The sequence below is a fragment of the Sciurus vulgaris genome (assembly GCF_902686455.1).
Source record: "Sciurus vulgaris genome assembly, chromosome: 8".
Lineage (NCBI taxonomy): Eukaryota > Metazoa > Chordata > Mammalia > Rodentia > Sciuridae > Sciurus > Sciurus vulgaris.
The window spans coordinates 6,831,365-6,847,528 of NC_136468.1; the positions used below are offsets into that span (position 1 = coordinate 6,831,365).

The 16,164-nt window shown below is 50.2% G+C and overlaps 1 protein-coding gene across 10 annotated transcripts; it reads right to left on the minus strand.

The window, feature by feature from the left end:
- Window positions 1–25: 25 nt before the first annotated feature.
- Window positions 26–4,578, minus strand: REPIN1 (replication initiator 1). 10 transcript variants are annotated; one of them, XM_079152528.1, is made up of 3 exons: window positions 4,433–4,578; window positions 3,225–3,422; window positions 26–1,845 (listed from the first exon to the last, which is right to left on the minus strand). In XM_079152528.1, the coding sequence occupies exons 2-3, from the start codon at window positions 3,379–3,381 to the stop codon at window positions 125–127; spliced, it is 1,878 nt and encodes a 625-aa protein (XP_079008654.1). In that variant the 5' UTR covers window positions 3,382–3,422; window positions 4,433–4,578; the 3' UTR covers window positions 26–124. The 10 variants fall into 10 exon arrangements, with proteins under 10 accessions (XP_079008654.1, XP_079008652.1, XP_079008651.1 ...); XM_079152526.1 differs by lacking the exon at window positions 4,433–4,578 and adding an exon at window positions 4,094–4,266 and having other exon boundaries at window positions 3,225–3,351; XM_079152525.1 differs by lacking the exon at window positions 4,433–4,578 and adding an exon at window positions 4,045–4,266 and having other exon boundaries at window positions 26–1,842.
- Window positions 4,579–16,164: the final 11,586 nt, after the last annotated feature.

A 16,164-nucleotide genomic window follows, 5' to 3' on the forward strand; every position in this document is an offset into this window, starting at 1 on the left:
CTTCTTCTATCCCCCCGGAGTCTCCTCCACCAGCTCCAAAGCGAGCGCTACCCAGGCCCACTGCCACACTCCTGCTGCGAAGGAGCCCAGGGCCTGTCTCCGTCGCCCATAGCCCCTGCCCTTCTCAGATATCATGCTTCTTTTGGTGAGTCAGGAGCCTCTCCTCGTCGTCAAAGGTCTGGCCACAGATGGCACAGCAGAAGGCGCCATCCCGAATGTGGCTCTTGCGGTGGGTGATGAGGTTGGACTTCTGACTGAAGCTGCGGTCACAGTCGGGGCAGGCGTAGGGCCGCTCGCCTGTGTGAATGCGCCGGTGGGACACCAGGTTGGACTTCTGGCTGAAGGCCTTGCCGCAGTCGGGGCAGACGTAGGGCTTCTCGCCGGTGTGGATGCGCCGGTGGGCGGCCAGGTAGGGCTTGTGGCGGAAAGCCTTGCCGCAGTCGGCGCAGACGAAGGGCCGCTCGGGGGCGTGGTCGCGCCGGTGGGCGGCCAGGTGGCTGCCCTGGGAGAAGCGGCGCCCGCACTCCTCGCAGGCAAAGGGCCGCTCGCCAGAGTGCACGCGGGAGTGCGCCACCAGGTGGGTCTTCTTGCCGAAGTTCTTCCCGCACTCGGCGCAGGTGAAGGGCCGCTCCCCGGTGTGCTGCCGCTGGTGCGCCCGCAGGAAGCGCTCGAGCCGGAAGCTGCGCCCACAGTCGTCGCAGCTGTACAGGGGCGCGGTCGCCTCGGCCTGGTCCCGCGGGGGCTCCAGGGGGGCCTCGGGCGGAGGCTCCGCCACGGGCTCCGGAGCACTCTTCTCGGGGGTCGGCTCTGCCGAGGGATCCAGCACCACGGCTGACAGCTGGGGGCTCCCAGCACCAGGGGTGGCCTGTGTGGAGCCCTCGGACCGCTTGTGGATCTTGCTGTGCGACAGCAGGTTGGGTTTGTGCCGGAAACGGCGGCCGCACTCAGTGCAAGGGTAGGGCTTCTCGCCAGTGTGGATGCGGCGGTGCGAGGTCAGGTAGGGCTTGTTGGTGAAGCGTTTCCCGCATTCTGGGCACTGGTGGGGACGCTCGCCAGTGTGCACTCGTCGGTGGGCGATCAGGTTGGGCTTGTGGCGGAAGCGCTTGCCGCAGCAGGCGCACTGGAAGGGGCGGTCCACGGCGTCTCCGCCGGGCCGCGGGGCGGTCACAGCCGGGCGACCTCGGGGTCTTGGCCCCAGAGCCTTGGCTGCCGCCTCTTCCAGGGCCTCAGCCACGTGCACCCGCTTGTGAGCAACCAGCTGGTCCCACTGAGCAAAGCTCCGGCCACAGTTGCCGCATATGAAGGGCCGGGCCTCAGGAGCAGGTGGGTGGCACCGCCGCAGATGTGCTCGAAGCTGCTTGTGTCGCCAGAAGCGTCTCTCACATTCGGGACAAGCGATGGGCCGCTTTGCAGCCGAGTGGGCCCGCAGATGCAAAACCAGGGCCACCCAGCCTCGGAAGCTCTGCCCACAGAGGTGGCAGGTGAAGCCCAGGACTGGTGTGGCAGCAGCATGGACCTGACGATGCAGTGCTAAGAAGGGGGCGTGGCGGAAGCGCTTCCCACACTCAGGACAAGGCACGGGGAGCCGGGCCTGGCACCTTCGGGTGTGAAGCCACAGGGCCACCCAGCTCAAGAAGTGCCTTCGACAGTGGGCACAGCGATGGGCCCTGCCTAGGGCTTGATTGCCTGACTGGGCCAGTTTAGTGCCCTGGTGCCTCAGCCCGCTGGACTCCTTCTCCAAGGTCTGAGGTGACTCCTGGGAGGGCCCTGAAAGGAGTCTCGGCTGGGCGGGACCCATGGCCATGGGGCCCCTGCAGCGCTGTTCCAGCATTGGTTCTTCCTCTGCTGAGGGCGGAAAAGCATTGTCACTCCAGAGACCAAGACTTCCACCCCAGTTCCTTTCCTCCTGGGAGACCCCAGACCCTAAGAGCAGCTCGCCCTCTATGGACTCCGGGAGCCCTCGACACCAATCTAGACTCTTCTAATTCCTTGTAGGTTTTTATTTCAATCTTGGATTTCTAGGTGACATTTCAAGGATATTTATCTTGCATCTTTATTGCCCTGGAAGCTTTCAGAAGGGAGAGGTGCTGACACTTCTTGGAATCCCCTGTGACAGCTACCCCAGTGTCAGGAAGTGAGCAGACTTCCAGGGTCAGCTGCACAAACTCTCCAGCCACGGGACTCACCAAAAAGTACGGTCACATCTCCCTACAGTGCCCTATGCCTCCTGTGGCCTCTCCATGTGTCTGCCACTTCCTGTTGCCACGTCTGAGTTCACAGCGACTTGGTGAGGCTGACTGAGCAGACACTGAGTGCCCTGGTTGACAGATGATGCAAGTGTGAGGCAGCAAATGGGGATGGGACTTGTCTGAGGTGACACTGTAAACCGAGAGCACAACTAGGACTGAGGGACTTGCCTTCGAAACTTCCAGGGAGTGTTTCTCCTTTGGAAGAGTGAGTTTGCAAGGATGTTGCAAAAATAAATTGCTATGACCTTTCATTCCTGCAAGGCCACAGGGGAGACAGTTTAAGCCTCACCAACCTCAGCTTCTCAGGGCAGCAGCCTGGAGAGTGAGAACAGCCTTTCTTGGGGACAGAAGGGGAGCCTGGGGCACCACTCCCAGCACAGACTAATGCCAGGCCTCCGCCTGTCCAGACTGCCCACATTCTGCCTACCCTCCCTCCTCCACCCACACACACTATGAGTACACCGCGGGAAGCAAAGCTCCCCTGATCCGAAGAACACCCACAGATCACTGCCCTGGGGGGGGGGGGGGGGTCCCTGGCTCTGACTCCCTGGGGTGCTGGGGATTAATGTGGGGCAAGAGAGGGGAAGGAAAGAGATTGTAATCTCTGTTCTGCCTGGTCCTGCCCCAACCTGGTCAAGGGCTGCCCCACTTCAGTTCTTCCACAGCTCAGGGGAATCCAGATTCCTGCTGGAGAGCCGCCTACGCAGAATGATGGGTGGAATGGCAGTTGGCCTCCTAAGGGACCTCCTGTACCTGCTCCCAGGCTCCATCCAGACACAGCCCCTAAATCCCCTACAGTCTGCTCTCTGTGGGAATACAGACATGACTCATCCTCTGGGGACTAGATGAATACGGGGAAGATCCCCGGATATGAGAAGGGGTCCTTCCCCAACGGTCCTATTTCTTCTGCCAGGATGGGGAGGCCTGAGCACTGGGGCTGTATGGCGGTTTGGGAGCACGAGGGCCAGACTCTACCCTGAAGACCGCAGAGCTGGGGATGAGGCTTTTTCCAGCTCTTCCTGGGGATGTTCTTGGGGATACTTCTGCGGCTGCAGCGCCTGCTTCGGCCCACACTCCGATAGCCCCCGGATGTCAGAGAAAACTGCAGCAATAAAGACACCCCTACCCCCATGGCAGAGCTCAGACCTCTGACTGCAGAGAGGCCAGCCTTACCTGTGGGGAGGGGAGAGAAAACATGTGTGAGGCTCTGCGCGCCTGGGCAGTCATCTTTGTGTCCTCGCCAGTCCAACCCTCCCCCAACAAAGCCAGAGCTCCAGCCTTAAGCCCCACAGCCTGCGTGACAGTGACCTTAATGGATCCTGAATGCACAAATGAGTGTCGCCCTTCACTAAGGAAGCACAGTGCTGCTTTTGGGGGGTCACCTCCTCCCCTGGGAAGGTCACAGAACGAATTCTCCATTCTGCGGTGAGGGTCTTTTCCTGGTGGCCAAAGGCCGGCCTTGAGCAGTAACTCTGGAATCCCTGCTGCTCCCCTTCCCCCACTCTTCCAACAGGAATTCCAGGCCGGCTTCCCATGGGGCTGCGCTGGGCGCGCCAGAGTGACCAGCGCTCGGCCAGAATCCCCGTCGGCAACTTGCACGGCCAAGGGGGCAGAAGGCCCACACCCGCCTTTTGTACTGGTGCGTGCCCTCCGTCCGCGTCCGCGGCACGCGGGTCCCGCTCCTGCGGCTCAGCCATTTCGGGTCCCACGCACGGCGCAGCCCGCGGAGCCTGTGCGCAGGTGCGCTCGCCCCCGCCCTCAGGCCCCCCGCACACCCACAGTCGCGCACACTCACGGTCACGCGCCCCGCAGGTGGAGCCGCCCCCGCGGACCCCGCGCCGTACCTCTCCCGCGGGCTCTGCAGGGGCGCCGCGCCGGTCCATGGAGCCCCAGGCCGGCCTCCGCGGCCCGCTCCCGGCCCCGCCGCGGCGACAGCGGCAGGTTCGAGTTCACAACTGCCAGGCCCGTCCCCAACCTCCCCCCGCCGGGTTCCCAGCGCCACGTGACTACAGGAGCTGCCGAGGGTCAGTCGCCGGCTCGGCGGCCGCGGCCTGGGGGCGGGGCGGGCCCGGGTCACCCCCTGCTCCCCAGCCGCGGGGCCTGCCCGGGAGGGCCCCGCTCCCTTGCTGTGGCGACCACCCGCCAGGGATTTCGGCGACGAGCCGGGGCTCAAGTTTTCTGACCTTTTGTCCCCACAGGGGACCAGCGCCCCCGGGCCACCACGTGGCCGGCCCGGGGTCACTGGGTCTGGTTGGCCCGCACTCAATGATTAAGAGCTGGTGGCTCGTTGGCAGACTAGAGAGGGCGCCGGCTGCCCCCTGAGCGTCGAGCTGGGGCCTCTCCCTGCTTCCCGGCGGCCGCGCACCCCTGTCCCCTGTGTGCGCGGTGGCCCTCCGCGGACCGCGGACCGCAGCGCCGCACCTGCGGTCAGCGGCCTCGGGTCTGTTCCGAAGTGGAGAATGGGAAGGCCCGAGCTTGTGAACTTTGAAAGGCCCTCGATCTCCCAAACCAAGAAAAAGCAGTTGCCTGGCGACCTATGGCTGCGGGCCAGACGCAGGGCAACGATCAAGGGGGCCATTTGCGCACGTGGGTCATTTCGCTTGGAAATGCGCAGCAGCCAGTGTGGCGTCTTAGGAGGCAGGTGTGAACCTGTGCCAGTGACTCACCCACTAGCAGGTGTCCTTGGCTTTCCAAAGAAAACACTTCCTGGGGTTTCCAAGCTAATACAGTTTCCTCTCCTTTAATGCTTTCAACAAAGGCAAATTTTGAATTGTACAATTATTTTTAAAACACTTTTAAAATCTGTTGCATAATAGGAATAGGGGAACATCAAGATCTCTCATGCTTTCTACCTCCTCAAATCAATTACGTTTGATAGTTTGATATGCATCCTCCGGTGTGTTTTTCTATACATGTTCATTTCATGTTTGGCATAATTAGGGTGCTGCCTGGTATAAATAAATTCTGCCTTTTTCACTTAACCCAATAGTGTGAATTTTCTCCGCGTTTTTGAAAGACATTATTTTATACTAGGATTCTTAAAGGCAGCATGAATGTACAAATAAATTCCTTCAAATTTTCTCCTTTTTAATATCTTTTTTAGATTCATGTCTTATTTCAAAATTCTAGAAGTAGGGAAGTGATGGATCAAAAACAAGGTATATTTTTAAAATGTTTTCTAAATTATCTAACAGGAAAACTTACGAGTTTTCCCTGAGAAATGGCCATTGTTTTCTACAGTCCTGACAACACTGGAGATTTTTTTCAAATTTAATTGAAGATGATTATTTCTCATTGTTTTGATGTGTGTTTCTGAGATTCCCAACTAGCTGGATTGTTTGGGCTTTGTTTTGTTTTGAGGCTGGGCTTGGCTGTTGCCCGGTGATCTGGGAACTCCTGGGCAGACTCCATCTTTCACCTCAGCCTCCAAGTCCTGGAATTCCAGGCCCATGCTCCCACCCTGCCTTTGATTGTGTCTTCGTATGGTTATTTATTGCCAGTTTGTGTTGTATCCTTTGTGAATTTTTGTCCCTTTGCCCACTTTTTTCTGTTTGTACATTTTAAAATTTGGGCAGTTTGGGGCTGGGATGTAGCTCAGTGGAAGGCTACTTGCTTAGCGTGGGTGAGGCCCTGGATTTGAGCCTTAGAACTACAAAAAAGAGCTGGGAAGTGGATTTTGTTGTTTGGGGGTGTGCATAAGTTGCAGTGTTAACTACTGTGGCGTGTGCTGCAAAGCTGCAAATGTTTCCTCAGACTGCCTCCCCAGCCCCTGTGCTGGGGTCAAACCCAGGGCCTCCCTCCCTCATGCTAGGCAAGCATTCTACCAGTGAGCCATGTCCCCAACCTTGATTTTTTTTTTTTTTTTTTTTGGTACCAGGGATTGAACCCAGGGGCACTTAACCACTGAGCCATATCCCCAGCCCTATTTTGTATTTTAATTAGGGACAGGGTCTCACTGAGTTGCTTAGCCCCTTGCCATTGCTGAAGCTGGCTTTGAACTGGAGATCTTCCTGCCTCAGCCTGCCAAGCCCGGCGATTTTTCAAATTTTTGAAACAAAGTTTGTTTGTTTGTTTGTTTTTTGTTGTGCTGGGGATTGAACCCAGGTGTATCCCCAGCCCTGAAAGTTTATTTTTATGCGCTAAAACCTCTCTGTTATCTTTATGGTTTCTCCCTTTAGATTTATGTTGAGAAGCCACACCCATCGCAAATTACATTCTATCTGTAGTTTTTTCCACAGAAAATTGGTTTTGGTACTTAGTCCTTGAAGTCCTCTCTCCACATACAGATTCCGCCTCGGTTTGTTCTTCGTTTCTGCACTGGGAACTAAAGCCAGGGCACATACCTCTCTGCACTGCGTCCCCTACCCTTTTGAAAATGTTTGTCGTTGTTGTTTTGAGACAGGATCTTGCTGAGTTCCCCTGCTGTCCTCCTGCCTCAGTATCTGGGATCCAGCAGTTTTGTTTTGTTTTTCAAACACTCACTTTTTGTTCTTTTTTCCACACACTTTTTTTCCAAGTGAACTTTAGAGCTTCTTGTCAATATTTTAAAGACCCTGCTGGCATTTGGAGAGAATGAAGATTCATGTCTCTCTATGTGTTCAGGTCTGATCTTACCACTTATAGTCAATTGTTTATTTGTAGATAAAATGTATGCCTTTTATACTTCTCATAAAATAAAATTCACAAGTATGAAAAACTCTCTGCCAGATTATGTAGTTTGGGGGTTCAGAAAATACAGTCACAGGGGCTGGGGATATAGCTCAGTTTGTAGAGTGCTTGCCTGTCAAGCAGAAGGCCCCAGGGTTCAGTCCCCAGCACCACCAAAAAAAAAAAAAAAAAAATACGGTCACAGTACATTGTGGAACATACATCCAGTATAGTGGTTACAAAGGAATGGTTTTCCCTCCAGCAATGCAATAAGAAGATCTGCTGGTTTTTACCTAAATGCCGGTTTTTAATAATTAGGGAGTCTTTATTTTGTGTCAGGCATGGTGATAAACACTTCATATACCTATCTCATTTAATTCTCTCAATGACCCTTCAGAACATTATTCTGAATCTCATTCTACAAATGAAACAGCTGTGAGGCAAGGTGGCACATGTCTGTAATCCCAGCTCCAGAAGCTGAGACAGGAGGCTCTTGAGTTTAAAGCTGGCCTCAGCAATTTAGGGAGGCCCTAAGCAACTCAGCAACACCCTGTCTCCAAATAAAATATTAAAAAGGGCTGGGGATGTGGCTCAGTGGTTAAGTGCCCTGGGTTAGATCCCTGGTACCAAAAAAAGAAAAACAACTAAGACTCAGAGATGTTAAGGAACTTACCCAAGGTCACACAGCTGATAGTAGCTGATTGGAACCTGAAAAATGCCACTCACAGCCTCACTCTTAACCACCATAGTTGTATGTGTGGAAAAAGCACCAAGCGCTGGGCCAGCACCAAGTAAATTGAAATGCCTGTGGTTAATGGGAGAGTGTGCGCATTCAGTGCTACTTGATTCCTACATTCTTGCGAGAGTCCACAGGGAGAATTCCTTCATGAACCCCCAGGTGTCTTCACCTCATCCACAGAAAGGTTCCTAACTTAAACAGGCCTTGCCTTACTCCTTCCCAGTTTCCCGGGAGAGAAATGTCTTCTTGCCCAGTCAGGAGTTAGCACCTGCCACAGCTTTCTGCAGGGAGAAGAGGAACAGCAAGGGAGCTGCAGGGGATTCCTGAGCCGTTGTGCCCCCAGAACGTGAAGGTCTGGGCATTTGGGCTTTCGCCCTTCAAAATGTCTTCCACACCGCCCTAGGGAGGGATGGTCCAGCAACCTGCCAAAAGGCCAAGCCCGGAGGATTGTCTCAATTTTGACATGTCTGCTGGAGAAAGATAGGACTGGACTGAGGTGCAGAGACCTCTAGACAACAAAGAGTAATAAGGCCCAGGGGGGATCCGTCTTTCCAGGAGAGCCTGGTCTCTCCGTTGGGCTAAATAGGAGGGGCATGTGAGGGGATGCAGAAGATGTCTCCAAAAACAGCCTTTGAAGACACCTTGTGTTGTTCGGAAGCAGCCCTGTATCAGAAATGGGAAGGCAGCACCTCTGGCAGAGGAACAGCCCCAGACCTCCCCACGGGACTCACTTATGCATCCAGCAAATATTTAATCAGTGCCTGCCATCTGCCACTGAGCCAGGTGCCAAGCCCCGGAGTTGTGACCCAGATGGAAATGGTCCATGCTATTTTTCCACAATGAGAAAGGAGGTTGAGATGCTTATTTTTGACTGTGGGATGCTGGGGATTGAACCCAGGGGCACTCGACCAAGTCACATCCCCAGCCCTATTTTTTAGTATTTTTATTTAGAGACAGGGTCTCACTGAGTTGCTTAGTGCCTCACTTTTGCTGAGCCTGGCTTTGAACTTGTGATCCTCCTGCTTCAGCCTCCTGAGCTGCTGGGATTATAGGTATGCGCCCCTGTGCCCAGCAAGATGCTTTTAACTCGAGTTTAACATGGAAATAACCTCTTGAGTTAGTACTTAATACAAAATAAAACCAAATGCTTGTTGATGATTTGTGAATGGCTAACTGTTGCAAAGCTAGAGGAGACCAGGGATCAGGAGAGGAAACAGGGAATAGTCCTCTAACAGCTTACTGTAGCAATTCCTGTTACCCCTGCCTCTGACGGCGTCCCTAAGGCAGACAGCAAGACTCTCACATCACAGACAGTTCAAGGAGGAGGCAGAAAGCACATGTGACCCTGACCCTAACAGAGGATGAATCTGCTGGGCGTGCCCCACGTGGCAACGATCACATGCCATACTTACACAACCCTGCACCTTTTGCGTCCTCCCAGCTAAAGGGCACTAAGAAAAAGCAGTGGGGGAGACCAGACCATGTCACCCTGAAGTGAGAAGGATCCTTGAGCTGAAGACAATTAGAAGGAAATGCAAAGTAGGCATGGTGATACACACCTGTAATCCCAGTGGCTCCAGAGGCTGAGGCAGGAGGGTCACAAGATCAAAGCCAGCCTCAGCAACTTAGTGAGTCCCTAAGCAACTCAGGAAGACCCTGTCTCAAAATAAAAAAGGACTGGGGATGTGAGTCAGTGATTAAGCACCCCTGGGTTAAATCCCCAGTACTATATATACATATAAATATATAATTATATACATATATATATATATTTTTTTTTTCCTTTTTAAAGAAGTAGATGTAGAAGACTCTCTGCTCGTTTGTCTCAAAACAGGACAAACATTTACAAAGACAAAAGCTTGTCCCCTCCCCGACCAGGGAGAACAGATTAGCCACTAAAGACAGCTTTAGACTCTCCTGGCCTGGGGACAGTGCCAGAGGAACCTTTGCAAGGTCAACTGACTCACCTTTATCTGCCAGTTAACTTCCCTTTCCACCAATTACCATCCCTGAAGACTCAAGTCCTTTTCCTTTGTCTTGGAACTTCTCTAAAAAGTTAGTGTTCTTTGTTGAAGATGATGGATAAGCTGGAATTCAAAGCCAACTCTTTGAGAACAACTCATTCTTAGGTGTCTTCCATGTATATGTGAAATAAATACATTAGTAAACTTGAATCTTTCCAGGAACACACCTGTAATTCCAGCAACTTCAGAGACTGAATTACGAGGATGGCAAACTTGAAGCCAGTCTCAGCAACTTAGTGATACTTTCTCAAAATAAAAAATGAAAAGAACCAGAGATGTAACTCAGTGGTAAAACATCTCTGGATTCAATCCCCAGTACCAATAAACAAACAAACAAACTTACTTGAGTCCGTTTTTCTCTGGTTGATCTGTGTTTTGCAGAGGTCTGTTCTAACTAAGAAACTGTGAGGGTTAAGGAAAAGTTCCCACAGTCACCCTGGCATAACTGAAGTAGGCCCCTGCTATTATTGAATATGGTCTGTTTCCTCTGAAACTCAGGTTGAAATTTGCTTACTATGGTAGAGGTATAGGGAGCTGGGGCTTTTAAGAGATGTTTAGGGCTATAAGAGGAAATTGTGCAAAGCCTTCACCAGACGTGGTGCCAGATCTTGGATGCTCAGGCATACAGAAACTGAGTCAAAATCAACCTCTTATCTTTATCAATTTCCCAGTCCCAGGCATTTTGTTATACCAACAGAGAACAGACTAAGCTCCTACCTTTCCAAGGTTTAGCATATCGGGCAAAAGGAGGCTTGCTAGGTCGTGTGGACATTCCTCAGGAAAAGATCAAAGTGCTCCTAGTTTTGTAGTTCTCAAAATAGCTTTAAATGCACGAGAACATACATAATGCATGGCAAGGACAAATGCTGTAAGAGAAGCCCTGAGTTGAGATCAAATGTCAGTCCTCACCACTCTGCGGCACAAGACACCCTTCGATTGCATATCTAGATACCAGAGCCTATTTTGCTAAAAGAAAACACACACACACACACACACACACACACACACACACACACACACACACAGAGTTGATCAGAAAGGTACCAGGTAGACATCTGAGTTTTCCTGCAGAGGAAACTGGCATGTGGGGCACCTGCAGCTGGTAAGCACTCCTGTCAGTCAGTTGCTATCTGCAGTACCACCTGGCCAGCACCTGGCCTTCCAGAGCAGCTGCCACCGCCGACGCTGCCTCCACCCTGACCCAGGGAGGCCATCTTCACGCCATCAGTTTGATCCTTTAATTTAATCTATTTATTTATCAAGACTGAGGATTGAACCCTGAGGCACTTTACCACTGAGCTACTTCCCCAGCCCTTTTTCATTTTTTTTTTTTTTAATATTTTTTAGTTGTCCATGGATCTTTTATTTTTGTTTATTTATATGTGGTGCTGAGTATCAAACCCAGGGCCTCTACCACTGATCCACGACCCTAACCCCCATTTTTATGTTTTATTTTGAGACAGTCTTGTTAAATTCCTGAGGGTTTCGCTAAGCGGGTCTTGAATCCTCCTGCCTCAGCTGCCGGGGTTGCTGGGATGACAGACATGTACCACCACACTCAGTCATTTTGATCCTTTTAAACATGAATTGGATCGAATGGCTCTTCGGTTTGGAGGATTTCAATGGCTTCCTTGACATTATCCAAATGGCTACCAGGGCTTATGAAATCCACCTGACTAGCTGGCCTCTCTAACCCTGTCCCAGTCATCCTTGATTCCTGCTGGACCTGGCCGCAACCACCTTGGGGTCTTTGGGAGGAAACACTGTCTGCGCAGATGACCTCCCTCCAGGTCTTCCTAGGCTTCAGCCTTGCCTGGATTCTGATTTGGGTTCAAGTCTCCTCAAAGTGTCTTCCACCTTCTCCTGGAGCTGCTGTAATAACTCACCACCGACCTGGAGGCTGAACATTTATTCTTATAGATCTGGAGCCCAGAAGTCCAAAACCAATTTCACTGGATGGAAATAAAGGATTCTGCTGGACCTCCCTCCCTCCAGAGGCTTTGGGGACAGGCCTCTCCCTTGCCTTCTTGCTCCTATAACCACATCCTCATGCTCCATGGCCCCACCTTGGTGCCCCAGGGCCAGGACCTCATGCTTCAATAGCTGCAAACTCCTGTTGCTGTGGCTGCAACCCCGTGCTACCCCTACCCCTGTAGCCACATCCTGGGTCCTAGTGCTCCTTGGCTCCATGTCCTTCCTCCATTTGCAAAGCCAGCACTGTAGCGTCCTCCAGTTGTCACTATCTCTGCTATCCTCAAATCTCCTTCTGTCTGCTCTTACAGATACACATGATCACATTCAGGGACCACCCAGATAATTCAGAATACTTGTAAGGGCAAATACAAGCTAAAAATAAGAAATGTAAGTTTTGATTTTTCCTTGGTGAAAAAAAGAACTCTCCTAGCTCCACCCCCTTTGTCTAGAGCATTCACTTTAGAAAACTTAAAATCCACAAAATTTTGAAATCTTCTCTGTCCATTTGAATCATATATAAGAAAAAAAGTTAAGCTAAATAAGCCTTTTGCCACATTTACAACCAAGGATGTTTGACTCAAGGACTAGGAGCCATCTCTTTGAGATGGAATCAGTAAGGAAGGTAGAACTGAAATGAACCTCCTGTGTTGCAGGAAAGGGGGCTTTGGACTTTAGCAGGTGCAGGCCTCCATTGCATTGTCATAAAGGTACAAGCAGGCTGGGCAGAGACGCATGCCTATAATCCTAGCAACTCCTGGGGCTGGGGCAGGAGGATCGCAAGTTCCAGGCCAGTCTGGGCAACTAAGCGAGACCCTGACTCAAAATAAAAAATATAAAGGGATGAGGGTTGGGCTGGGGACATAGCTCAGTTGGTAGAGTGCTTGCCTCGCATGCACAAGGCCCTGGGCTCAATACCCAGCATCACAAAAAAAATAAAATGAAATAAAATAAATAAAGGTGGGTGTGTAGCTCAGTGGTAGACCACCTCTGGATTCAATTGCCTTACCCCACCACACACACACACACACACACACACACACACACACACACACACACAAAACTATGACTACCGCACTGTCCTCTCTTGGAGGTATTCCATGCAGCTCCTATGCTGTCAGTCAGAAGTCAGAAGCTAGCCGGGGACAGTGGCACATGTCAGTAATCCCAGTAGTTTGGGAGCTGAGGCAGGAGAATCTCAAGCTCAAAGCCAACCTCAGCAACTTATTAAGGCACTAGGTAACTTAGTGAGACCCTGTCTCAAAATAAAAAATAAAAAGGGCTAGGGGGCTGGGGAGATAGCTCAGTTGGTAGAGTGCTTGCCTTATAAGCACAAGGCCCTGGGTTCAATCCCCAGCACTGCAAAAAAAAAGGGGGGGGGAGGGTGGCTAGGGATGTGGCCCAGTGGTTAACACCCCCCCCCCCCCCCCCCCCCCCCCCGCCCAGTTCAATCCCCAGTACGCCCCACCCCCTGGATTGGGCAGGACTCTGGAAACCTCCCTGGAGCTCCCAATATAACTGAAGAGCAGGAGGGGCGCACCCTTCTCCTGAGAGGACCCACCCTCCCTTGAGGTGTTCTCCCTTTCCTATCCCTTCTGATAAACTTATGCCTTTTACTCTGAGTGATATATCCAAAATCTTTCTGGAAGGCGGTGGAGGGTGGATCTCCACATTGCCCCAATTTTACAGCAGGCTTCTGTCTTGTTTAAAAAAAAAAAAAAAAAAAAAAAATCCCATCTAGCATTACAATACCATGTCTCTTTCCACCAGGGTCTGGTTATAGCCTCCTCCATTTAATTCACAAAATGTATTTAGAAGCCAGTGTACACCCCTTCTTGGTTTAACATCACTGAAAGTCAAGCTTGTCTTGGAAATGCTAAATGGAATCTCTGCAAAGTCTTTGGTTATGGCAGAAGCAGGTGCGCTGTGTACTGTTTGTTTCCTGTGGGTGGCAGGTGCGTATGAACACCATCTGTACTCATTTACCAAACAACTAAAACCTCCAACTGTAGCTCATTCCTGCCCAGACTCCTCTCCTCCAGTAGAACCGCTTTGGTGACTTGAAAGAATTGTTGTCAACCTGGATTCACTCTGTGCCCTCTGAGTTTGCTTCCAAGACTAAATCTGGGTCATAGTCAAACTTGGCGCCTTCCAAGTTGGCCAGGAAATCTATATTGTCCTCATAAACAGTTGTCCTAACTTTTTTTTTTTTTTTTTTTTCCAAATACTGGAGATGGAACCTGGGTGCACTCTGCCACTCAGCCACATTCCCCAACCCCCTCATTATTATTTTATTTTGAAACAGATTGTCACTATGTTGCACACACTGACCTTGAACTTGGAATTCTCCTGTACCAGCTTTCTGAGTTACTGGGATTACAGACACAGGCCACGGGGCTTGGCTTTGTATTTACTTTCTTAAGAAAGAAGGGAATGTCTTCTCAGTAGGATTTAAGAAGGTATTATTAACAACTGCAACAATGTGACCCATTTAACAACTACGCAGTAACATTCTATCAAATTACTACATTTAGGAGGCTGGGGGTGTAGTTCAGTGCTTAAGTGGTTGTCTGACGAGTATAAAGCTCTGGGTTGGATTCCCAGCATTATAATAAATAAATAGCTATATTCAATAAATAATATACTAAGGTTAATTTTAAATTAGCATGCCAAATTTATGCATTTTATTTATTTCAGTATAAAATTTAGTAGGATAATAAAAATTAATTCAAAAAGTTTTCACTTGAAAAGCACTTAATTTCCCAGCATCTAGACTGCTCTCAGCGACTCCCACTAGCCAAAGCAGCTCTAATGCCTGCTTTCCTCACTGGGTGACAGTTCTAACGAATGTATATGGTATGTGAAAGATTTGTGATCAGAATGCAGTAAGAGGGAAGTTCTTAGGGTTAAATCACAAATCAATAAGTGATGATAAAAAATAAAAATAAAAATAAGGCTGCTGCAAGTGTGTAAGAAAATAATCACAACCCCTGTTATTTGGAAAACCACAGAACTCCCTGGAGTGATGGACTTGATTTGTGCTCAGCATCGCCATCTGGTGGTAGGTCCTTGACAAGGTTGCATGGGCTCAGGCCGGAATCTGCAACACTCAGCTAGGTAATTGCATGCAGACCACTTTGACCTAGAGAAGTATTTTCTGCTCATAACACTGACTTTTATATGTTTTAATGGTGCAAATTCATTTTATTAGTTTGTTGAATTTTCTTGAAAGTGTAGTTGCATGTTTTAAAATGTTAATGCGAGTGTCGGTGTTGTTATGTTCATGTTAAGATGCATCCATTTGGTCAGATCTGAATTTCATTTCTTGTCACATTTAAATGTTAAACATTGCTCTGGCTGTAGCTCAATGGGAGAATCATTGCCAGCATGCCGTAGGCCCTGGGTTCAATTCGCAGCACTGCAAAAATAGAAAAAAAATTTTTGTCTGAATTTCTTGTCTGTGTGTGTGTTTGTATGTGTGTGTGTGTGTGTGTGTGTGTGTGTGCGAGTGAGAAGATTCAGATGATTGATTTCTTAAAAAATGCTTTGTAGTTGTAGATAAACAGCATGCTTTTACTTTTATATGGTGCTGAGGATGGAGCCCAGTTCTTCACACATGCTAGGCAAGTTCTCTGTCACTGAGCCCCAGACCAGCACGGGGATTAATTTCAATGAAGTAATTTCTAACTTTTTTCAGTGTGGTGTCATTGTTCTCTTGGTTACAAAGCATCTCTGATTATCATGGCACAAAAAACAACTTTTCAGATGAGGCTGAGTGCATGGCACCGAGTTTTAGGGAAGGATCTCTTTTGTGTGGGGGGCACCCAGGAGGGAATAGGGATTTGTCCATTTAAGTAATTCATGAGCTGGTTACGCATGGTAGATTACACATGTGTTCATCCATACTCCCTCCTGAAACCCCTTTAAAATGACCATAAAAGGGAGAAAATGATATAAATCCATAAAGAAGTTGGTGAGCAAGGGACAGGGGTGGGGTGACTAAGCAGAGGCAGAGTTCCTGCAGTGGGAGGAGGGGCCCGGCAGGGAACTGGAGGATTCTGTCCACTGAACTCTGGCCACGGGTTGGGAGGCATAGGGCCCAGGGACTGGGGTGAAGCTGGGAACCCCCACGGAAGGAACCCCCACCACCCTGCAGGAGACCGGGACTTTCCTCTGCAAAAATAGAATCAGGCACAGGCACGACAAAAGGCCCAAAGGAACCCAGGGGTGAAGCCAAAGTCCCCATGCTAATGACAGCTCAGCCTCCTGAGCTACCTGGCACCTGGAACACAAACAACCCAGCTGTGGCAAAAGCTCAGAGGATTCTCTTTGGATAACAAGCATTGGTCCAAAGAAAAGACAAACAAATCATGCCGCTATTTGGAACATTCAAACAAACAGAACCAAAACATGGCCTTATTACTTATCACCCTGTAACAGGTCCACCAGTCGGCAAGACCCCACTTCCCAGGAAGATTTCTATCAGGCATTTGAGGAGTGTGTTGTTCGATGTGAAAAACCAAAACTACATGCA